At 52.6% G+C, this 22,989-nt stretch overlaps 9 protein-coding genes across 9 annotated transcripts; 6 read left to right on the top strand and 3 right to left on the bottom strand.

The window, feature by feature from the left end:
- Positions 1–503: 503 nt before the first annotated feature.
- Positions 504–2,592, top strand: CORC01_03834 (aspartate kinase; the record flags this gene model as incomplete). Its single annotated transcript, XM_022615483.1, has 3 exons — positions 504–1,865; positions 1,955–2,106; positions 2,217–2,592. The coding sequence occupies 3 exons, from the start codon at positions 504–506 to the stop codon at positions 2,590–2,592; spliced, it is 1,890 nt and encodes a 629-aa protein (XP_022478148.1).
- Positions 2,593–6,353: 3,761 nt separating this feature from the next.
- Positions 6,354–7,417, top strand: CORC01_03833 (uncharacterized protein; the record flags this gene model as incomplete). The annotated part of the gene is made up of 2 exons (XM_022615482.1): positions 6,354–6,608; positions 6,698–7,417. 2 exons carry the CDS (start codon positions 6,354–6,356, stop codon positions 7,415–7,417), a joined length of 975 nt encoding a protein of 324 aa, XP_022478147.1.
- A 2,864-nt stretch (positions 7,418–10,281) lies between these two features.
- CORC01_03832 (uncharacterized protein) lies at positions 10,282–10,827 on the bottom strand (the record flags this gene model as incomplete). Its single annotated transcript, XM_022615481.1, has 1 exon — positions 10,282–10,827. One exon carries the CDS (start codon positions 10,825–10,827, stop codon positions 10,282–10,284), a length of 546 nt encoding a protein of 181 aa, XP_022478146.1.
- A 1,240-nt stretch (positions 10,828–12,067) lies between these two features.
- On the top strand, positions 12,068–12,865 carry CORC01_03831 (uncharacterized protein; the record flags this gene model as incomplete). Its single annotated transcript, XM_022615480.1, has 1 exon — positions 12,068–12,865. The coding sequence occupies one exon, from the start codon at positions 12,068–12,070 to the stop codon at positions 12,863–12,865; it is 798 nt and encodes a 265-aa protein (XP_022478145.1).
- Positions 12,866–13,441: 576 nt separating this feature from the next.
- CORC01_03830 (uncharacterized protein) lies at positions 13,442–14,185 on the top strand (the record flags this gene model as incomplete). The annotated part of the gene is made up of 1 exon (XM_022615479.1): positions 13,442–14,185. One exon carries the CDS (start codon positions 13,442–13,444, stop codon positions 14,183–14,185), a length of 744 nt encoding a protein of 247 aa, XP_022478144.1.
- A 282-nt stretch (positions 14,186–14,467) lies between these two features.
- Positions 14,468–15,047, top strand: CORC01_03829 (uncharacterized protein; the record flags this gene model as incomplete). The annotated part of the gene is made up of 3 exons (XM_022615478.1): positions 14,468–14,483; positions 14,640–14,835; positions 14,903–15,047. 3 exons carry the CDS (start codon positions 14,468–14,470, stop codon positions 15,045–15,047), a joined length of 357 nt encoding a protein of 118 aa, XP_022478143.1.
- Positions 15,048–17,373: 2,326 nt separating this feature from the next.
- Positions 17,374–18,911, top strand: CORC01_03828 (uncharacterized protein; the record flags this gene model as incomplete). Its single annotated transcript, XM_022615477.1, has 5 exons — positions 17,374–17,792; positions 17,919–18,016; positions 18,075–18,368; positions 18,446–18,693; positions 18,762–18,911. 5 exons carry the CDS (start codon positions 17,374–17,376, stop codon positions 18,909–18,911), a joined length of 1,209 nt encoding a protein of 402 aa, XP_022478142.1.
- A 323-nt stretch (positions 18,912–19,234) lies between these two features.
- Positions 19,235–20,458, bottom strand: CORC01_03827 (uncharacterized protein; the record flags this gene model as incomplete). The annotated part of the gene is made up of 1 exon (XM_022615476.1): positions 19,235–20,458. The coding sequence occupies one exon, from the start codon at positions 20,456–20,458 to the stop codon at positions 19,235–19,237; it is 1,224 nt and encodes a 407-aa protein (XP_022478141.1).
- Positions 20,459–21,200: 742 nt separating this feature from the next.
- CORC01_03826 (cytochrome P450) lies at positions 21,201–22,873 on the bottom strand (the record flags this gene model as incomplete). Its single annotated transcript, XM_022615475.1, has 2 exons — positions 21,201–21,722; positions 21,782–22,873. The coding sequence occupies 2 exons, from the start codon at positions 22,871–22,873 to the stop codon at positions 21,201–21,203; spliced, it is 1,614 nt and encodes a 537-aa protein (XP_022478140.1).
- Positions 22,874–22,989: the final 116 nt, after the last annotated feature.

The following is a 22,989-nucleotide window of genomic DNA, read 5'->3' as shown; positions in this document are numbered from 1 at the left end:
GAACGGATGAATCCCGTTATTAGTCTGGCTTCGTGGCTTCAAACCCCGAACCGGGATTTGGCCCACGATCATGCAGCACTCACCGATGGACAAACTCCACCCATCCCGAACAGCATCGCCAATGGCAGCGGCTCTCTAGGAAATATGCCTTGGAGGTGTGGAAATGCGTAATTATCCATTCCGCAATGGACGATGGCCGAAAGAGTGCGTCCGTCGCCGACCTCGAGTTCCCCTCTATCGTACTCTAGCATGTCGAGTCCCACTGCTCGCTCGCCGTCGTGCTTTGCAGTCCATCTTACGAGAAGGGGGAAAAAAAAGGCGACTGAGTTCCCGCGCTTGGAAAACGCGACGACATATGGAGTCTAACAAGGCTAAGTCACTTGAGCCCATTTCAATTTGAATCGAACAAGGTCCACAGCTTTAACGCTCGACTGACTGTGTCCGCTGTTCCACGCGCCTGACAGCTTTGCCATCCTCCAGTCCGTCTAGTCCCACCGCCAACCATGGAGACCTCCAGAGAAAACAGGCCATGGCTGGTGCAGAAGTACGGTGGTACTAGCCTAGGAAAACTTCTCGAGTCGATCTGCAGCAAAATCGTCCCATCCTACCTGCGAGACTACAACTTGGTCGTCGTCTGCTCGGCCCTCTCCGGTTCCACCAAGTCGAGCGGCACCACAAGCCTGCTGCTCGAATGCGTATCCCACGCCGAGGCCGGACTCTCTGCGCAGACGCTACTCAACACGAACATTGACACCATTCGAGATGGCCACGTCCGGCTTCTCGAGAAGCACCTCGTCAACACCAACGGCACGAGGAGCGACTTGTGTAACGACATCTTTGACACCACAAAGACCCTCATCGTCAAGGAGTGCGAGAGCCTTCGAGGCTTCTTGCTGGCCGCGCAGATCATCGGGGAGCTGTCGCCGAGGGCACGGGACCGCGTCATCGCTCTCGGAGAGAAGCTCGCCTGTAGAGTTGTAGCGGCGTTTCTGTGCACCAGAAATGTCCCGGCCGAGCCCGTCATCTTGGAAGACATAGTCGAAGCGGTGTTTGGCGCCAGTGTTTTTGACCAGAAGACGGCACTTGACAACCTTGGTCCCAGGTTCTACCACCTCATTGCCGATGAGATCTCCAACAGGATACGGGACTGCGGCGACCATATTCCCGTTGTTACCGGTTTCTTCGGCATCATGCCAGACTCGCTGCTCAAGAACGTCGGCCGGGGATACTCAGATCTTTGTGCGGCCATGTGCGCGATGGCAACCAAAGCGGCGGAACTTCAGATTTGGAAAGAGGTTGACGGAATCTTCACGGCGGACCCGAGAAAGGTCCCGTCGGCAAGGCTGTTGTCTACAGTCACGGCAGAAGAAGCTACAGAATTGACATACTACGGGAGCGAAGTAATCCACCCCCTGACGATGGATCAGATACGCTGCGCCAATATTCCCCTGCGACTGAAAAACGTCTTCAACCCGACGGCCTCTGGCACAATCATCTACCCCTCTCGAACACCCTCGCCGCCCCTGACTCCTCCGACCCCAACGGACGAAAAGGTTGACAAGAAGATCCTGCTCCCTTCCATCGACTTCATGTTGGGAAATGGGTATCACGGTGCAAGGCAGGAGAGACGGCGGCCCACGGCCGTCACTGTCAAAGATGACATCCTCCTGGTCAATGTGGTGTGCAATAGGAATACCAAATCTCAAGGATTCTTATCTGGTGTCTTTGACCGTCTCGAGGATGCGGGGATCAAGACGGACCTTGTCACTACCAGCGAGCGCAGCGTCAGCCTTGCGTTCCAGCATTCGGAAGAGGGTTATTGTCAACACCAAAGGTTGAGGGTCGAGCTGGAGAAGTTTGGAAAGGTAAAGCCTCCGATGTCTTTCATAGCTCCCCGCGCAACCATCTCCCCCTCCCAAGATATCAGGACTGACCAGCGATCCCATAATCAAAGGTAATTGTCACAAAAAACATGTCAATCGTTACGGTTGTAGGACACAAGATGAGGAACATGGTCGGCATATCAGCAGAAATCATGACTGCCCTAGCATCGGCCAAGATCAACATCTTCATGGTGAGCCAGGGCTCCAGCGAGATAAATATTTCGTACGTTGTGTAATTCCCCCCCGAAAATCATCCTCAAACCTCATCCCCCTTTTCCCTCTTCAATTCGCATCTTGGGGGCCCATTGCCCAATACTAACTGATGGAAATCAGGCTCGTCGTTCGCGCCGAGGACGCCGTTCTCGCCATGAACGTGATCCACAGCAAAGTCCTCCAGATCCCGACGCACTGGGAGCAGGAGACGAACTTCATCAAAGGTGCGGAGACCCAGCAGAACCCCCTTGGAGTTCGCAACGTCGTTGCCGGGTCTTGGTACCGACCATCGCCGCTTACAACCCCCTCTTTCAGGTCCATGGCTGTACTGACGAGGGAACGTGCGGCGTCGGCGGCGGCGGGAGGGCATAAGCGGAGATCTGGGAGGCACGCAGCTGCTGCGGCGACGATGGATGGCTTCGTGGTTGGGTCTGCTGAGGCGGCGGCGTATCGGTATATTGTGAAGAGATGGCTGAAGCGGAAGAGGCAAGTTTGATCTGGGAGTCGGGCTTGAGGCTGTACTTTGACATTGGGTTTGGTCCGATTCTTTGATGTCCTCTTTTCCTTTGGGGGGGTAGTATCGGCTGGAGTTGCATGGCGAAGACGGGGCATGATTTTCTTTTTTTAAATCGAGATATCACCAGATACCATGTTTAATCGAGCATTTCTTTCTACCTCAATATCTATATTTCTGATCATCTAGACTGGAGGAAAAGACTGCGTATAGTGTCACCGGTGGCAAAAGAAAATGTGCAAGTCTCTGTTGCCAGTATCAATTTCCACGATGGCGCAATAACTTTCTCGGATTGTGAAACATGCAGACACGTCTATGCGTGCTAGCTCGATTAAACTAACAAAGGTCCAATTTCATCTACAACCTTCACTCCTGGGCCCATATTATGGAACGTGCCGTTCAAGGGTACGTCAATCAATAATGGCCGACGGAACGAATCACGCGCATTTCTGGATCAAACGGTCTACCAGATACTGCGTTTGGCTTGGAAGCAAATGATGAAATGTTTTAGAGAGAAGCAGATGGTGGAAGCGGCGAGTCGGTCTTGGTAGCGTAGATGACTGAGCCTATCGCAGTTCTCATGGCGTTGGTCGTGATGGATGCCTTGTGTTCTGGAACGAAAGACCATTTTTCACCCCGCTATTCATCTCTTTGGATTGAAGTGGCCGGGATGAGCTGGAAGACCGACGGGACTTTATTTCGCTGTTGAAGGGGGGATATTTCATCGCTTCTCTGGTTATGAAGGAAGCGGGAACGTGATATCAGAGGGAGGGCAGGGATGTTGTCAGTTGAGGTCGGGAGATGAATGGCTATACTTATATAATGTCAAACTCTTTCTGTTGTTGTCTGGAGCCTCTCCGTTCCATGCTGTCCGACCAGACGACTTCCGACCAGACGACTCACATTTAATTATGATTCAGTAAATGGCAGTGCTTGTGTCTTGCTTTCTACCTGCTCCGGTCCTGATTAATGTTGCCGACCACACAGCCGATGCCTCTGCTGGTTACCTTAGGCTTAATGTTAAGCTCTAGATCTTATTGAAGGATGTAAAGTTTGGACTTGCAGTCATGCCAGCTTCGATGGTTGGACTGGGTCGCTGCCACCATTTGCCACTAGCATCATATGCTTTCATGTTCTGACAAGCTGCATCGGGAACCAGGTCTCATAGGGTGAGTTGCGTACCCGTTATCCTCTGCTGCTCGGCCTTGTCACACCGTCATAGTTCCATGGCCGTGAGGCTTTCAATTGCTAGTGATTCAAGTATACGGCAGTATCAACCGACATTCACAAAACCTTTCAATGAATCCTAAAAGCTGTAACTACGTAATCTCTTGGTCCGGCTTCTGTTTCTCATGTCGCAAGCATATGCCTTTCCGCATTTACGATTCAGTAACGGCTGACTATGACAATTGCACCAAGTCCATAGACGTCATATTATATCTAGGAGTCCCGGGGAACCTTGGTTTTTTTTTACTGAAAACGACTAGAGGTTTCAAGGGCAATGAAACGAAGACATTCTGAACAAGGCAATTCAAAGTCCTGAGAAAAGAGAAATCGGGAATATTGATGTACATCCACGTGGCAGCAATTGCACTTCGTATCCCAATGCTGAACAAGACAGTCCGGCTTTTCATACCTAGGGCCCTAGGCTCATTCTTCTATCTTGATCATCAGCAAGTTGGCTACTATGGCCCCAATTCTATAGCAAGATGTTCGAGTCGCGGTAATCAGGCTTCAAGACGGTCTCATTGGGCCGTTGGGCGCGCTTGTGAAAAAGCCGCTGAAGATAACTGTGAAGCTATGAAGTAAGGTTATCAATACAGTCGATTGTTTTAATACAGGAAAGTTTTCAATATATGCACATATTTTATCGCGGCATGGGAGCTTCGGCCCTTGTCGGGAGATCAATAGTAGCTTTTTTACTATTGAACCTTCACCCATGTGGAGCCCAAGAATACTTCTTCAAAAGTTACCAAGTTCTTTTCGACCAAAAGGTCTTGAGAGAGGCTGTAAAGCCGAAGTTGCGCAGAAATCCGCTTCAGCTGTGCTACTATACAAAACGTGTTCGTCTCATAATTCCGTACCTGGCGATGAAAAGGTAGCCAGGTCACGTCAGCATTATGGAGTAGTTCAGTAAACTTGGAGAACGAAATCCAATTACTAAGCGGACAGCGCCCCCTTGCCAGGTGCGAGAACGCGCACAACCCGTCTCAAATCTAGTGCCACTGCCTCTGTCGAAGACTCCACTGGCGATCCCGCCGACATTGTTTAATCCGGGGGACGACAGTTGCGGGCTGCAGACATGTGAATCTGGCGTCTCGCGGAAATGGAATCAGTAGCTCGATCTCTAAGCTAGTCTAGCAGCTCTTTTGCCCGTTCTAGAACGTTTTTGGCATGCGCATCGCCAGAAAGGTGATCTCGTCACCTGGTGGAGTGTCTCAGAGCCGCCTTGGGCCGTGTAGAGTTTACTAGTAATAATTGATGGCGGATATTGGGCACATGAATACATAATGTGGGTTCCCTCCCGCCGGCTCGGCTTATGAGAGAATAAAGTTTGTCCCTGCGTAGTGCTCATGCGGCGACGTTTAATCAATCGGCCAATTCTTCGGTTTCTTCCGGAGAGAGCAATTCGCTTGCTCGACGGAGCCATGTCCGACGACTTCGTGGTGCAGAGAAATCCACGTATCAGGGCTTTGAGCCAAGTTTACGGTTCATTAGCCGCGGAGTTGCATAGGGAAGAGTGCATACTGAGTCTTGCAATTGCCCGCCGAGAGACATAACATGTTCCATCTTCCAAGGTTTCCTCAACCCACCCTGGACCGCAGCAATGTGCAGAACCTCAGACTCCATTCACAAGTCATCATAAGATTGCGCAAGCATTGACCCATGGCAGAAGCGATGATGCTATCCGTATTTAGCCAACGAATCCAGTCTCGGAGACTTTGTTATAATATCGTATCCCCTTAATATCAGGGGCATCGACATATTGCGGCTTTGCAATTGCCCCAAGGTGCCCCCAAGGGGATGCGAGGGACTCGGAGTTCGGTTGATGCCGGGAGGTCCGGAGTTTTCAGCGTTTTCAGCAAGGCTCTCGTAGAACCAGACAATCAAACACGAGTCGCACCAGCATCTCCTCTGTATACCGTGGTAAATCTTTCTCCAGTTTCCTCCCCAGGCTGGCCGACTTGGGCTCCGTGCACGTAGCCCCGAATGGGGCTGTGGTTCCGAAACTGAATCAGCAAAAACTCTATTTGGATTCTGACAGGGTGCAACCTTGTCTCTGTCGTCAGGAGACGGGCTAAACCAATGGCCAAGTTACCAAAAGGTACCCGACGGCTCGGATCAGACTGACGAGGCGCGCTGAGTTACAGGTGCCAAGGGGGCATGACACTGAATTCTAAGTGAACCCCATTCAATCCCAGACAGCACTCAAAAGTTTCTGGAGAGTAGGGGCAGCCTGCCCACTGCGGGATGTCGAAACCAAAGCCAAATCTCTGAATCGCTTGCCGAGCACAGATCAGATCAGACGATGCTGGCTATTGTGGACATGTGTATCTCTGTACAAATAGTCAACTGTGCCCGCCGTCTGATATTTGAATCCTGTAGTTCGGATCCCAAGCTTCTGTAGATCATCTTTCCCGTTCCTTTCACATTCTTTTCCTGTTCGTCTCATCTGACGCTATTTTCCAAAAATCACCACACTCTTTTTCAAAACAAATCCGCTCGTAGCCGGTCTAGGAACAATGTTCGCTTCTACCCTCTTTCTCTCACTCGTCGCCGCCGCCCTGGCCGCTTGCGACAACGCCGACAAGAACCACGCCGGCGCCGTGTCCCCCCATGCCAAGGCCCAGTGCCCCCTCCAGTTCGATGGCCGCATCCCAAAGACCTTTAAGGTCGCCGACTTTGACACCTCGGCCAGCCCCTTCAGCTCCTCCAACGTGCTTGGAAAGGGCCTGAAGTTCAGCGAGATTATCCAGCTCCCCGGTGGCACCTCTCTGGTAAGTCGAATCGAGTAAAAATGGTCGGGGCACTCTGGGTGCCGGACTGCATTGCAACGAGTAAAAAAGGCTAACATGACTTTCCCCAGTTCGACGTCAACTCCACCCAACCCTTCGAGGTCACCATTAGCGACAAGTCCATCTTTGCCCCCAGCGCGACCAATGTCCAGACCGGCTTCCGTCGCGCCGAGATGCTGCCCGCCAGCAATGACGGCAAGGACGCTTCGACCGACGGCATCAAGACCCTTCACTTTAGCTTGCAGAAGGATACCAAGCGTCTCCTGAACCAGTCGCACGAGTACCAGCTCGTCTTCCTCGAGAGCGCCGACTTCAGCACCAACCAGCTCGTCCTCAAGACCGGTACGATCCTCGGCCAGAACACCGCCGACCCCGACACCCTCCAACTCTTTGGCAACCTCGGCTCCAACCCCGTTCCCGAGCTGTTCAAGACCAAGTTCACATCCGACGTACACAACTTTGCCGTCAGGTTTGACTTCACCAAGAAGTACTACCCCCCCATCCCCCACTTTGGCACGCAGTCTCTAGTTCGTACCACTAACCCTGATTCAAGCACCACCGAGGTCTTCTACTCCAAGGGTAACTCTCCTCTGAAGTCGACTGGCGGCGCTGTTGCCAACAACATTAGCGGTAAAGGTCAGTTCCACTTTGGGCTCCTCAAGAAGCCCGTCAACGGTGGATCCGACATCACCAAGAGCGGCGACCAGCCCTCTGGCATCAACGAGGGCATCATCTACAGTGGCATCTTCGAGGAGGACAGCTCCAAGGGCTGCATCTCCCTCTCTCCTTAAATCAACAGACCAGGTGGAACGCCGAGTGTATGGATTGGAAGCTCTTTCTTCTTCATAATTAGTAGCGTCTTCGCAAGGCAGACTTTTGTGATGGCTTTCTGTACTTCTGAATAGAAAGGTTTTTGCAATGGAAAACTCCCACATCTTCTGTGAATGCTTCTGTGCATGGATGTTTTGGTAACGTGATTATTAACTTGGTCTGCTTTACTCCAGGAGACGGACTGAGGTGGAGAATGACGAGGACCAATGATCAGTTCCTCAAATAGGCATGCCTGGAAAGAACGTGGGAAGGTGTTGACGGCTGCAAAAAGCCTACGGGCAAAGCCGGACGGCTAGAGCTGCCATCGATTTGATTGAACTGGCAAACATGTAGACATTGAAAAGGGGCCAAGGATGCCCGCGTCGGCGACAGGAGACTTGACAGCTAACCTACCCCATCATTCTTGAGTTTCCAGTGCTTCCGATATGCTCGAATATCTTAATGTGTCACCAGGGCATGACAGGAACTAAACCTACGGATAGACATATGTCAGTGGCCACTGGTCAGTCCATGTAGGGGTGGGTGTCGAAGAATGGTAACTGGATGCGCAGGCCCCTTTTTACGTCCGAAGTCCGCATCATCCCAGTCCAAGGATGGCGTGTGCTTCATATACTGGGCTTGGCACGATGGTGCCTTCATACGCAGCAACCGCCAATGAGAGACATCAGAAACACGTACGAAACCCGTCCGCGCGTGTGGTCGGCTACGGGCTCTTTGAGTGGAGAAAGCTTCCCAGCAGAGCCAAGACCTTCATCTTCGTCAACGCGATAACGAAGAAAAGCTAGAGCTCCGGGTCCGGATAGAAAAAGTGATGGAAAGCATAAAGTTAGAGACTGTTGTATGATGGCGGCCATATCTCGTCGCATATCTAGACAAGGAAAGGTGGACTATCTGCTGCGTATGTTCGTTGAGACGTATGGCTTGTGCCCTCTTGGGCATGAGCCACCTGTCGTCCCATCAGACTAACGACATGAGGAACTCCTCTTCCGAACTGGCATGAGACGTCCAAGCTCTCTGAGTTCAGTCGAGTCAGATATCCCGCTCGAGAATCGCGACTCCAGACCCGTGCCGTCGGGCGACCTTGTCTGGTGGGGCCACGAGCAGGGCGACAATGCGGCTCGAATTATCCTTCGATAGAGTTGAGTCAAGCGCCGTCTCATATTGTTTCCGTCGGAGGTTATTATTGGGTTGAATGAAGAGAGAAGAAGGAGCTTGGGGCAGCGTTGAGCAGGTGCCGTGGACGACGATGATGTACCTAGGCTTAGTATGGCAACCATGATGGTGACTTTGAGACAATGAGGAGCAAGCGTCTGTTGAATTTCATAGTAAGACTGGCGTTTAGTCGCCATGAAAATGATGGCACTGCATCATCAGCTCTGCGATGATTGAGTTGCCAGTGATCTGACCCGTCATACTGTCTCCTTGGCCCTGATATATGCAGTGAGTTGTCCACTTGTCATCTCCGAACAAGTGTTCCTTGAGGAGAGCCGTAGCTCTGATGTCGTTTAGTGCAACGACTACGCTTCAGCATTTCACCACAACATATGCAAAAATCCTACTGCAGTATCTTGATAACTATCTCTCACTCTCTCGCTCTTTGGGTTGACTTCGAGATGGCCCATTGACGTCTGGTCAAATAGCATACTCTTTCAAGACATGTACAAATTGTGAAAAGCTGATCAACCAAATACAAAAAGTACGTGCTTGAAGCTTTCTTCATCTTCTTATTGCCAAAATTTGTTCTACATTTGGACTGGCAATCAGTTGTCAAGATTTCTCAAAATCAAGTTGCGAGAGCCGTTGCCTCTTTGCCCACCAAAGAGGCGCTAGGGAGCGGGCAACACCAACCACGCACCGTCCTATTTGCTCGGTATTTCTGTGGCGTCAGATATGCCATGAGAGTAGGGTTATTCTGCGACTGGTTAGAAAAGGTAACTGCGTCAAGGTTTGGTCTGCCCTTGTTGAAATTTTGAAATTCTTGAAGCCTGTAAGCCTGAGAGATCAACCCACAGCGGAGCCAAATGATCTCTCAACACCAAACAAAAATCAAACAAAACGTACAACACCAGGTATTCGCTGGTCGTCACAGACCCACCTATGAATCCGGCTCTCATTGGAATCATCTAGATGGACCTGGAGCGGCTTTTTTTTTATGAAGGCTTCGACAACCTAAAGTTGTGGGCACCGCTCCTAGACTCAGGACCTGAGACGTGCAGTTGTGAAGAACAGCTTACCCCTGAATGATGACCTTGGTACCACTACACTGCCAGAGTTGAAATCCTCCTGCCGCCTGCGTACCGAATGTCGGCACTTGTAATTATAAGTGGCCGCTTTGGGTGACGTGATTTCCTTCGGCCTCGGGCAATGTATGGTCGTGGCTCTCTAGTATGCCTCGTCTAGTGGGTCAGTGCCACGGCCAGCAGAGCCAGTCTATACAACCTCGAACAGTCCCCCTCCAATGCATGTTGAGGGAGATCATCCGAGTTTTTGTGAATCAAAGTGAATAGCTTCCAGGTTGTATCCAATTCCATTGATCATTAAAACCCAAGAAATGAAAAACGAAAAGACAGTGTCGCACGACGGTCACGACCCGTTGGCGCCCTACGCGTACGCCTGATCGTACCGGTACGGCATGGTGTGTGTGTCGTACTAGGCATTGTACATCAGCAGGGCGAACAACCGGGTCAGCGGCGGCGATGCCGCTGGGCCAGCACTTATTGTCGTCGAGGCCGTCATTGGCCGGTGGGCTGCCGGCGTGGCCGTACGACGCAATGGTGAACTCGGGGTGCGTGTTGACGCCAACAGCAACGTACGTGCGCAGCAGCTAGGCGTCGGCACGGCTGTTGGTTGTAACCGGTATAGTCTTCATGACCTGCTCGCCCGGAACCAGGCACGCCGGGGCCCGGTCCAGAGACGACTGGTATAGGGTGTCGGACTTCTTCGGGTTCCCCATGCCGGTGGCCGTCTCGTTGGCCACCTTGGACGCCTCGGTCGTCGCGAAGGACGAGTTGATGTTGCCCGGCGGCGCGATGGGCTCCCCGCCGCCGGCGCCCCCGAGCGTGTAACCACGGATGAGCACGCTGGTGGCCGGATCGCCCAGCAGCTGCGTGGGCGAGAACAGCAGCAGCATGGGCTGCTGGCATCGCCGTAGCAGGTTGATTGAGAAGTAGGTGACAAAAGTGTGCACATGGTCAAGGTGGGCACAAGGAAGTGGACAGTCGTGCTGGTCCGGCTCGTATGCCTTGATGTCGCCGCTGGGAGAGGGATCGCCGTTCCCCACGGGTGCGCCGGCCTGGGTGCCCTCAAGGTTGACGGCACATTGCACTAGGCTTGCACCCAGGACGAGGGAAGCCGTCATGTATCTCCTCATTGTTTACGTCGCCCACCGAGTAGGTATGCAATGAGCGGCACCCACCGCAGTTACCGCGTCAACAGAAAGAACAACAGACAGTAGGTTGGAGATATGGAATCTAAGAATGTTCAAGAGACCCGGCGACACTACGATGCTTTGTAGCTCGTTCAGGACCGTCGTCCATGGCTCCGTCTTCTCCTCTGCCTGTACCTCTACCTAGATATCATTGTCAAGCTTCCTTTTACGGGGCGTCCACACTTACAGGGCCGAGGACCTCAAGGAGCCTACCGTCAAGCCAAGACATGTACGGATACCCTGGAGCTCATGGACTTGGGCGAGTGCTCGGCTTCAGCTGCGTACCGGTTCTTTACTTCGAAGACAGTCTAGAGTCTCTACATGGACACTCATTTTGGCCCCTTCCTGGATTCCTCCTTTGCTGTATCACGGTACTTCTCCGGTCGTCTCAGTCTGCCGTTCCATTTCGCAATCCATGGCACAAGTGATTGTGTGGCGCTAACATTTCATGCAGTGAAGTATTGAAAAGATTACATTGAAAAGATTACACAGCACGGTACATGCTCAGGGCTGAACCAATCCGTTCGTCCTGCTTGCCAAGCCGCCGTATGGTGCTGGCATTGGCCATCCCTGATGACCAACATTGAAAATCTGCAGCACTCGACTCAAGTTGAACCCTTCCGAAGCCTCTGCCTTGGCAACCTGGGGAGGCATGGAGGACATCGCTCATGTACGGATACACATCAAAATCCAGATATGACCTTTCATGCACAACTTTCTTGTCATTCCCGTGGAGGTGGAGCCTCATGAGAGTTGGTGATGGGGTTTCAGAAGTGAGTGACATTGAAGGCTTTCACTCCGTTATCAGGCACTCTTCTAAGGTCAGCCGACTTCCAATGGCACATTCATGCAGTCAAGATGGAACTGGCGCAGAAAGATCATCTTGATCGGACCGGGGAAGAAAAAGGGGGATGGGTGGCCAAATCATCATCATCAAGACCGCCCCTGGCAGTTGAGTTCACAACAAGACCGCTTACCTAAGACGGGTGGCACAGCAGTTCCTTGCCCTCTTCTGTCCTGTTTGCCGTCTTTCCGCCCTCGCTTTTCATCTTTTTTCAACCAAGGTTGGCTCAACTCTCGGTCAGCAAGTACAATCTTATACAACTCTTTCCGCCAGAACCCAAAAAAGCCGCGGCGATACCGGACACGCCGCTAGGGTCCTAGACCACAACAGGAAGACGAGATGCCGACGCTTGACCAAGTCGAGTACTCGCAGGAAGCCACGGTCGCCGCTGTGACCGACTTCTACGCCTTCCTGACCAAGATGTACCTCCCCGAGTCGGCTGTCGTGCACCCGCCGCCGGGAGGGTGGCCGACATTGGCCTCTGATCCACGGGACCTGGGGAAATCGGACGAGGTGCTGAGCCTGCTTTCGCACCTGCCGTACATCCGCCAGGATCTTGATGACAGCGAGATACCGCAAGTCACCCCGGGGGGCCGTTGGATCGACTGGCGCATGTCCGGTATCTGGGTACGCGAGGGCGGCAGCGACATTGACGAGCTTCGCACAATCACCGAGGGCCCCGCCATCATGGAGCACGTGCCCGAGAGCGTCGTTGGGCTGACAATGAGCGAGCACCATGTCTTGCTGCTTGACACGGAGCTCGGCGTCGTCTACTGGCCCGAGTGTCCCGGCCGGCTCCGCGACGGGCCCCGGTGCATCGAGGACGACCCGTACGACTACTGCGACGACGAAGACGACGCCGAGTGGCGTGCCGACGGCGCGGCCTGGTCTGTCGCCGACTTCTTCAAGGTGCTCAAGGCTGAGTACCGCTCGCTGCGCTGGGTGCCGTGGAACGAGTACGAGGTCCTGGATTCGGAGAGCACGATGACCGGGAATCCTGTCCCGGCGCTCCAGGACGTGTACCGGCGCCACGGCTGGCCTACTTTGCAACAGTATCGCAAGGCGGAGTGCCTCGAGGAGACTAAGGCGGTCAGAGTTGCAATCGAGCAGGGAGGGAATGAGGAGGGGGGCGCTTAGAGTTAATGCGAGCAAGGTGTGTTGGTTTGCGTGCTTGGCATGCTTTGCAGTCTTGGTATTCTTGGCAGGAGGTGATTCACAGTAAGCGACTTTGATAGGGTCCCATTGGGGAGAATCCTGCGGGAAATTGACAAACGGCCAAGCAAGAAAATTGCTAAAGGGAGGCTACCATTACATCCATGATTATCTTCGCCGTGCATTGTTCCTGGGGGACGACGGTGGTGTTCGCGGCCTTGGCGAACTGCTCCAGAATCCTGCCCCTAGCCGGCGGCACAGCACGAGGCAAACCAAACAACCAAACCCACTTGTGTTCTGCGTGCTAATTTCTTTCGCTCTCAGGCTGGTCACCAACAGTCCCATCCACTTGTATACCTATGGCTGCGGTTGACATAGACGCGAGGCTATCAGCGCGGTGATCCAACGTCGTCACTCGCGTCTTGTTCGTTGGACTCCCCTTTCCTTGTCTTGACTCTTCGCTCTTCATCTTCACCAACTTCCTCCTCCATCGCTCGGCCATCCCATCATCGGCTTTCTTCAGCAATCCCTTCATCAAACCAGAACTCCAGTCTCGACGTAATGATGAAGCTGGCCGTCCTCGCCGTCCTGGGCGCCCCCGTGGCAGCCGTCTCGGCTTCCACCACCATCATTGTAGCCCGGCAGGCGACGACCGCGCCCTCATCTGCCTCCATGCCTTCGCTAACCATGGAGCCTTCCTTGACATTGATCTCGACGCACCGTGACCCGTGGCAGTGCGCAACGCAGAACCTGTCGCAGTCCTTTGACGTGCCCAAGCCCTCGGGCACGCTGAGCGCGGCCATAGACATGTACGTCGACGAGCTGGTGGAGCCCTGTTTCGAGACGGCCGCGGCCACCGACCTGTTCCACTGCCGTGTCACCGAGTCGTCGCAGCTGTGCGGCTTCACCACTTACGCGTCTGCGACGCCGGCCCTGATCACGGCCTTTAAGTCGTACAAGAGCGCCGCCGCCTCTTTCTGGCGCAGCAACAGAGACAGCGTGAGCTCGCTGTCGGTCGAGTGCGCGCCGGCCTGGGGCCACTTTGGCGAGCTCGACCACGCCTGGCTGAACCAGACCGTCGCCTACGCCAGCTGCGTGCTGGATGACTTGCCCCCCGTCAGCAGCAGCAGCACCATCGCCACCGGTTCTTCGTCTTCGAGATCCGGATCGACTACTACCTCCGGCACGGAGGTCACCGGGACGACAAGCAGCGCAACAAACACGGCTGGATTGGCTGGGAAGACGGATATGTGGATGCTTGCTGGCACTGGCGTCATCGTCGGGGCTGTTTCTGCCTTTGCGTGAGAGTGGACGTTTTCAATGATGGATGCGGTTGGGACCACGACATATTGTCAATTTCTCTTGCTACGTCTGTCTGTACTGGCGTTTTGCATGCATACGAACAGGAATTTCAAGAACAAAACTGAGCATATAGACGATGCTACGTCTGGTAGCAATATTAAATCGGCTGAAGCTCTGCAGCTGTTAATTCGGGCCGTGTATACGAAGTATACGCGGTGTAGTTGGAATCTTGGGACAAGAACAGCTCCATCTCAAGCCTAGCCGAGACAGAAGGATTCTGAAGGAATGACCATGGAATCATGTGAGTGACCGCAAGATGCCGGGACTACCAGGCCGGGAACTGAATCAGAAGTGAGGACCTTATCCGCGATTCCCTATTGAGGCAGTTAGAAAAGCCCGTGGCGTGAGTGTCTTCCAACTCAGGTCATCAGGCAGACTGACCGACTATGAGTACCAGGTCAGTATGCGAAGTTCTACTTTGTGCAGTCAAGCGAGTCGTGCGCCAGCGTGGCGAGTGCCAACGGCATCGCCACGCCCACGCCCACGCAGCCCAATATGGTCGGTAAGCGTGACAGCTTCTACCTCGTCGTCTCGGGCGACTCGTGCGCCGCCATCGTGAGCAAGTCTGGCATCTCGCTGTCGCAGTTCGCGGAGTAGAACCCCAGCGTGGGTAGCGTATGTGTGCATCTCCATCATCGGCCGCCCTCCCACGTCGACCAGCCCGGGGAACTGCGCGACCATTGCTCAACAATACGGCGTCGCCGTTGCCCAGTTTACTTCCTGGAACCCGGCCGTTGGCTCCTCCTATACTGGTCTGTGGGCAAACACCCATGCCTGCGTGGCTGTATTGTACTGGAATCGATGAAAAAGTTTGAACGTGGATGGTGTCTTGGTATGGGGAATCTTAATTCCATGGTTATAAGTAAATCTCAATGTTGCTCATCCGTACTGAACAAAACAATGCTTTCCAATTGCCGCTGGCTATGTCGGCAACCTTGATTTAAGCTTACAATGGCGGTGTGGGTAAGGTTAACCTCTATACCAGATAGTGTGGGCGTGACGTGCACGAGCATCTCAAAAGTAATGTTGCTGACATAATCCTCGAGCTGACGGGGGGGTTACACTGGCCTGATACCACATTATGGGAGACCGGACGGGATCCCGAATTTTACAAGCCAGCGAGAGTGACTGATATTCATCGAGGGAAAACACAGTACTTTAAAAATATTTGATCTACTATGGTTGTCAGCTCAATGGATAAGAGAGTGATGCGGAGGAGGTTGAGGTAAAATGGCCATCTGGTGGCTTATATACTATATTGCGGAATGGTGATTATATCGTCTCTCACACTTTTGTATGCGGCTACTCAAAATCAAAGTGTATTGCAAAAGGGGCCTCAATCGTGAAGTGAAACTTACGTAAATAGTCAATGAATCCTACGTTAAGTCCAGTCTATGACGAAACATTCGAATGTATTTGTTCGAGCTTGGTCACGCTTAGAGTTTTGGCCGACCAGAGCTTACAGCCTGTAATTTTTTTCACGGCACCGTCAATACTGGGCTTCATTTCCTTGTTCTGGAAAGCGAAACCGAGCTTGTGGCCCGAGTCTCCAGTTATGACGGGCGTAGTTACCTCCCGTAAGGACCGATGTGAGGTTTCAGCGTTATGGCAAGTGGGCCAATCCTGCCCGCTGTAAGTGATCCTACAACAGGCTGGAGAGTCGAGGCTGCTTGTGGCTTAAGCGAGCATGCAAAATTCCATGAGACTGTAGGTTATTCGATGTTGGATATTCATAACTTTTGGGAGAGGTTTACTGGATCCCCAGACGCATCCGATACATTTGCGCCGACATCATTGCTGTCTTACTCTCCTCATCAAAGACATGAGTGGCCCTGAGGGCAAATGTGAATTGGATGGAACCTCAGACTTTGAGGAGGAGCTAGAACGAGAAACATAGAGCTTTGAGAGCGGAGTGAACTTACGGGTAAAGGAGACATGGCTCTGCCACAACACTTACCAAAGTCAGCACTATTTAGCCTGCGACAAGCCCTGATGTTGTCATTACTGGTTTGACTTTTCTTCAGTCGATGTATCACACCGAATATATTTGGCGTTAATAGTGGCTCGTGCCCGGAAATGACCAGTTCCATCTGAGTACGTAGTACAGGTCTGAAGAGTACTCTCATAATCAGTTACGCTAATTGAGAGTACATCTCAATACGGTATATCAAGGTTACCTAAGTACTTAAGGAAAGCTACAGCTCTTTCTTGGGCATTAGAAGCATAGCATTTGCTCTTATTCCGAATGCTAAGTTTTCTACAATAGACATCTTTCGCAAGGATACGTTCGGAGTATCTTTAACTTCTTCTTTCGTCTTTAAGATGCGTGAGTGTAGCTTTTCAACTTAATTGTTCTCCCAAGTCCGCAGCGTTGGTGTCAGCACGTGGAGTAATAATAGTGGAACGAATTCTTGGACCAAACCATGGCGTGACGAACTTAGTCGTAAGGTCGGAACCATCTTTGGTAATAACCCGCCCCAATTCTTAGTAAAGCAAGCTCCACACAACTTGAGCATCTCGTTGGGGAACCTACTCGCGCCTACGTTGTTAATCACGACATGCCGATGCGCGATTGCGTAGTTTGTACATCGTTGCCTCCCGCTCGATAGCCCCGACCTACAGCACAGCGTGCGCCAATCATTGCGACATTGGATATGGCACCGCTTTATCTCAATTATTTCAACTTTATTTCCCTATCTCCAGCATTTGCGTGGCTCCAGCGATAGTTCAAGTCTTGCTTCTCATTCTTCTCTCTGGAAACGATGCGAGGAGTATAGGTCGAAATCGCGTAACAAGGGAGATTTACAGCGGAGAACTTACCACTTGAGAATTGTATTTGGACATTCGATTGCAATCAATCCCCCGAGGTCGGAGATCGGAAACATTCGTTCTTGGGGTGATGAAGCCCACCGTTACCGGCTCTGGTCCGGCATCAGTAGACCGGGATTCACCCATCACGTCATATGGGACCAGTTTCTCAGCCGCCACGAGGATCAAAGAATTCCTGAGACAACACCCAGAGCAGCATTTCAATAACACACTTCCTGCCTGAGAATATCGCACATTCATTGTCCTCCTCTCCTTTGCAACTCATATCTTTGAAAAGAGCTGGCCAGCAGCGACAATTCATCATGGCAGCAATTGAAATAGAACAAATCCCCAAAGCCACCATTGCAGGCCCACAAGAAGACTTCCAAGACCACACTACGTCGACTTCGCAGCTTTTCGAGACTTTCGTCGTCCCTGGCCACCAAAATACTGCCGACTTTGGGCTACCCTGGTCGGCAAGTTTTCCTCTTGGACTCAAGGCATCCAAGGCCCTCGGTCTCTCCGAAAGCATAGATGCCGTTAAAACATTCGTCCAATCGGAGAATTTGAGCCGCTTGATCAAGAAGCATGGAGGAGCGGTTCTGATTCGTGGCTTGCCGATCGAGACACCTCATGATTATAGCAAAGTCGCCTACGCGTTTGGCTTCCGTCCTCATGTAGAGGTTGGACGTCCGCCGCTTCGAACCGTTCTGGCTCCCAATGTCAAGACTGCAAATGAGGGGTGAGTAGAACTGGTCGGAACTTGCTTTGAAAGTGGAAGTCAGCCTGAGTGTTCAGGAACTGGACGGTTGTTTTCTCATTTCATCTTTACAAAGTCATGAGGACTGGACTGACGTAGCATGTCCAGTCCACCAGAACTGCCGATTTGGCCTCATAGTGAATATGGATGGTCCACGATTAATCCATCGTGGCTAACCTTCAGTGCACTACAAATTCCAGAGTCGGGTATGCTCTGCAGCAAAACGCACCCAGCCTGAGAAATTTTGAACTGATCCTGGGGTAGGTGGCGCAACACCCATCACATCAGCTATCTACATTGCCCACGAGCTCTCCCGCCTCAAGCCCGAGTTCCTCTCGACCCTTCTGCACAAGGGTGTAAAATACATATATCGCTACACGACTCAGACCCTCGTCTCCAACACCGGGACGAGCGTTCGTGGCGCTTACGGTCAGGAGGTCAGGGACGAAGATGACGAGGCCACGGCGCGGAGCAAGATTGAGGCTGAAGTCCGACGCCACAGCAACCGGTTCGAATGGCACGAGGACGGCAGCCTGAGCGTAACGCATATTGTTCCTGGTGAGTTGAGTAGAAAGGCCTCCCGAGGTTTCTAGGCTTGAAGCCTCGTCAGATCATGAACTGATACAACGTTAAAGCCATTCGCATCCACGATCCTACGGGGGCAACCGTATTCTTTGGCAACGTCACCTCCGCCTGGGGCCGCAGCCGACATCATGGTGCGACGCGACCTCCCTTCCGCGGCGATGACGGATCGTACCATCCTCCCCCCACATACGGCGACGGCACGCCCATTGACGTTGAGGACTTGGACCTGCTGCTGAAACTCGCGGAAGACGGTGCCGTCGATGTCGAGTGGGAACAGGGAGATCTGGTGCTTCTAGATGTGAGTACCGTCCTCTAGGCATCGAGACGCTAGCAAAATGTGGCTGACACGAGAGGCGCTTCCTTTAGAATTACGCCGTGATGCACTCCCGCAAGCCGTGGACGGGGCAGCGCCAGGTCCTGGCTGCTTTGTGGGACGAGGACGGGAGGATTCGGGATTTTCCAGAAGGCGTGGAGTTGTTGAAGAGCAGTCCGAGGGTGCCTCGGAACGGAGTCTGACGAGGTCGAAGGTCGCACGCGATGATCACCGGCCAACGAAGATCCTCTATGGTTTCATGAAAATCATTCCCCGTGCGTGAGCGATCGTAGCCGCGACGCGACTAGTCAATAATTGGCCAAGCGCACTACTCCGCTCATTTGATATGAAGTGGCAGATCTGGGGCTTGCGCTTGGACGGCACAAAAACAGTGGACGGCATCGTTATTGGTAGGAGGATTTCATCTCGAAGGAAGCTTCAGTGGAATAGGTTATGATACGATATTACTGAGCTAAGATTTGGCTCCAACAGACTAACGCGAGGCTCTCACCTCTTCATCCCCTGCTCATGATGGGCAAGTTGCTCTCTTGACCCTCTTCGCGCTATCTGAGAGCTCCGCCAATCCAAACCAGCCACAAGCGGAATCGAACATGGCGTCAAAGTTGTTATAGAACATCCTGCCAGTGTTGATAAATGGCAACTTTGGCGCTACGGGCGCACTCTCCATGACGAAACCTGATGGCTGCATCGTCGCAGGGTTGGGCTTGCCTGCACCCTGAGCAGTGACGTTGTAGGTCGCGATGGGCTTCTTTTCGTCAGGAATCGAGACCACCACGACGCTTCCCTTGGCAAGAACTTTGGGGTGCGTCTTGATGAACTTGGAGGTGACGTTCTTTGTGTGTGAGCTAACGTCATGGTTGACTGCGACGTAGGCCTGGGGGATGCCGGTATCGAAGAGGGCCTGGCCGTGGTCGTAGGGTGAGTTGTTGATGCTGATGGTCATGTTCACCATGTTCCAATCGATAGAAGACTTGGATCCGGCTCGGACGTCGAGTTTCGTCTTGCAGAAGCCCTCCGTATTTTCGCTCGTGAGACCGACCTCGACGCCATCCTTGCCCAGAATGTAGCCCTGGTGGATACCCTCTACAGCTCGACCCCCGATGGAGGCGATGTTGATCAAGGGCACCTTGTCGGGCAGGGCGTCGGGCTGCTCGGTGCTCCATCGCCCGAAGCCGACGCCAATGTAGTGGATATCCTTGGGGAACATTGTGATGTTCGACTTTTGCGCTTCCGTGCAGGAGCCCTGGGTCTTCCAGGCGCGGCAGATGCTGGCCTCGGTGACGACCATGACGGGCACGGATGCGACGACGTCTTCTCCGGTTCCGCGCTCATCAGTCTTGGCGGGGAAAGTGAGGTTCGCATCGATCCAGTAGCCTTGCCAGAGTCTGCCGCTAGAGGAGAGGTACTCGTTACCCGGGTGGGATTTGTCGAATGGCGTTTTGTCGTCGAAACCGAGGAGGCCGGCGCCGATCATGACGCCGGTGGACCCGGTGTCCATACCGGCGGCGGCGACAGATACTGGCTTTCCTTTGTCGACATTGTATTTTGTCAAGACTGAGAATGCGAGTGAGGGCGTGCTATCGATGAGTGGGAACTTATTGACGAAGGGAATGAAGGCGGTGTTCTTTTCGGTGGCCTTCGGATATGTCGGAGATCCTGACTTCGGGCAAGATACCGCTGCGGCAAACTCCAAGAGAGCCGAGATAGCCAGAGAGGTCGAGAAATACATTTCGGATGACTTGATTGATCGTTTGAGTGTGATGGTGAGCCGATAGAATGCCGGCAGATGTCACGAGGGTCTGGCTGGCATTTAATAATTTCGAATGCTGAACCTTGAAATCTCATCTAGAACAATCCCTTCAGCTCAAGACCGCAGCTGAGGCTCAGCTGAATGTCTAGAATGGTCGTGGCGCCAAGACATCCGAAAACGTGGCATTTGGTTCCATGGAGAACGGCCAGATCTAGATGGAATTCTGATAGGAAATGCGCGTTCGAGAAGCGCGGGTGGCCCACAAGCCATGTGCCGAATGCCGGAACCGGCGATAGTCGGCATGGGGATGGTCTGGACCTCCACACCTTCGCAAAATGTAATGAGACAAGGCATTTGGATTCCCAACCTAAAGCTTGCTAGTTTCCAGCGGACAGGTAACGAGGGAATTCCCTCAACATCGTCTTTTGTCTTTGGGATGAAAGCAGCTGCAATCGTATATTTTCTACCGAGCAGAATAAGGACGTCTTCGGGTGGCCTTGTAAGTTATTCGATGCTTACGAGCTGGAGCAAGTCTAGATTCATTGCGTAGCAAACGAAATTAAACTTCAGTCTAAATAGAGTGAAAAAATGGCACATTCCAGACGAAGTCCTCTCGCTCTTCGGTGGCTTGTATCTATGAGTTTCGACGCCATTGGAAGTCAATTGCAAACCCGGCAAGTCTCTTCCGGCATGAACAACAGCCCGTTGAAATTCCTGCGGTTTACTCGAATCTCTTGAGCCATGCGTCCGCCTTGTTCCATTCCTCAACAAGAATCTTCTGTCGTCCCTCACCACGAACTTTGAAGCTGACATCAAAAGCCTTCGGTCCAGTCAGAATCGCATCCTTGAACGCGGTCTGCATCGAAGTATCTGGCATTGCATCCCCCGGCACGACATCAAAACACCATAGGAGCTTTGAAATTGTCATCAACATGCTGTTCTCGGCCATTCGCTGGCCGGCACAGACTCTTCGTCCAGCTCCAAAGCTGTAGGTAGGCCTTCGTGATTGATCTATAGTTGCTTCTTCAGAGGTTCGTTCACCGCCCTTGATTCCCAGTGCATTATGCAAGAATCGCTCCGGTTTGAAACAGTCAGGATCTTCGTACTCATCTGGATCATGACTGATGGCCCAGATATTCATGAGGATTGTGGTGTTGGCGGGGATATTATAACCTCTGTAAGCGTCGTCACGAGTTGTGGCGTGAGGAATAGCTAGGGGAAATCCTGGTCGCCATCTGAGAGTCTTTGAAATGAGTTAGCGCACCAAGCATGATTGTAAATGCCCATGAATGGATCACTGACCTCGAGGAAACAAGCCTTGACGTAAGGCAAAACTTCTGCCTTGAGATGTTCAACACATACACCGTTCTCACCAAAGACTGCGTCGACCTCCGCTTGGGCTCTCTTCTGGATATCCGGATACGCAGCCATTGCCAGCACAAAAGTCTCAAAAGCACCGGCTGTGGTGTCTGAGCCTCCTTCCATTAGGAAACCGGCAATGTACTCCAACTCGATATCGCTGTACCCCTCTTTTTCGTTATCGCGCAAAAGCCCTGCCACAAAGCTATCTTCGCCCTTCCCCTGACCAATTCGCGCTTTTGCATCCTCGAACAAGTCGTGATACAGCCCATTTTGTTTGAACTTGAGGTCGGCGGCTCTTTGCTTCCAACCTCGCCAAGGCGTCATGGAATCCGGCACATATCGCAAAAATGGCAAAACATCGAACGGAGGAACGGCGCCCTGATCGAGCATGCCCGCCCACTCCGCTTGGCACTCAAAAAACTGTTTGATCTTTCCCTCATCGTTGAAGTCCCTTCCGCGGGTACCAAAGACACTAGACATGATGATGGCACCAAAGTATCTCAGAATATGCTCGTGGTACTCCGCCGGCTCGCAAAGCAACTCGTGCATCATTTGCGAAGACTCGGCATCTTGCAGCACCACCAGCTTGTCAACCTCTTCGTCCCTCAAAAAGTCTGTGATCGTCTTCCTTGCTTTCCTCCACTTGGGCCCATACGGCATGAAGACGAGATGGATGTCGCCGGGTGGGGGTACCACGTACTCCACGATGGGCACGTACGGCCGGGACGAGTAGAGGGCCCCGCGCTGGTCGAGGAGATCGCGCACAGATTGCCAGGTGTTGAGCACGACGGCCTTGCTGCCGGGTCCGAGAGACAAACCCACGAGGCCGTGCGATCCGTAGGTGCGGTTCCATTCCGCGAACTGGAGGAAGGGTTTTGTTAAAGGGATTTGGTGAAGGTTTCCGAGGAACGGAATAGTTGGAGGCCCTGGGGGAAAGTTGATGTTGGACTTGGAGCTCTGGAGGCGAGGGCGTATGAAGAGGTATGCGAGAAAAGCGCCTATAACACTGAGCGCAAGCGTGGAGATGGCCATTTTGTGAGCCGTAGATGACTCGGAGTTAGTTCACTCTTTGTCAATATCAATAATCATACACAGTTATATAAGTACCCAGGGATTTTCGAATTTCCCTGCGCATCCATCTTGACCTG

Source organism: Colletotrichum orchidophilum (genome assembly GCF_001831195.1).
Source record: "Colletotrichum orchidophilum strain IMI 309357 chromosome Unknown Scaffold_23.1, whole genome shotgun sequence".
Taxonomy (NCBI): Eukaryota; Fungi; Ascomycota; class Sordariomycetes; order Glomerellales; family Glomerellaceae; genus Colletotrichum; species Colletotrichum orchidophilum.
This window is presented reverse-complemented; position numbering and strand designations above follow the sequence as displayed.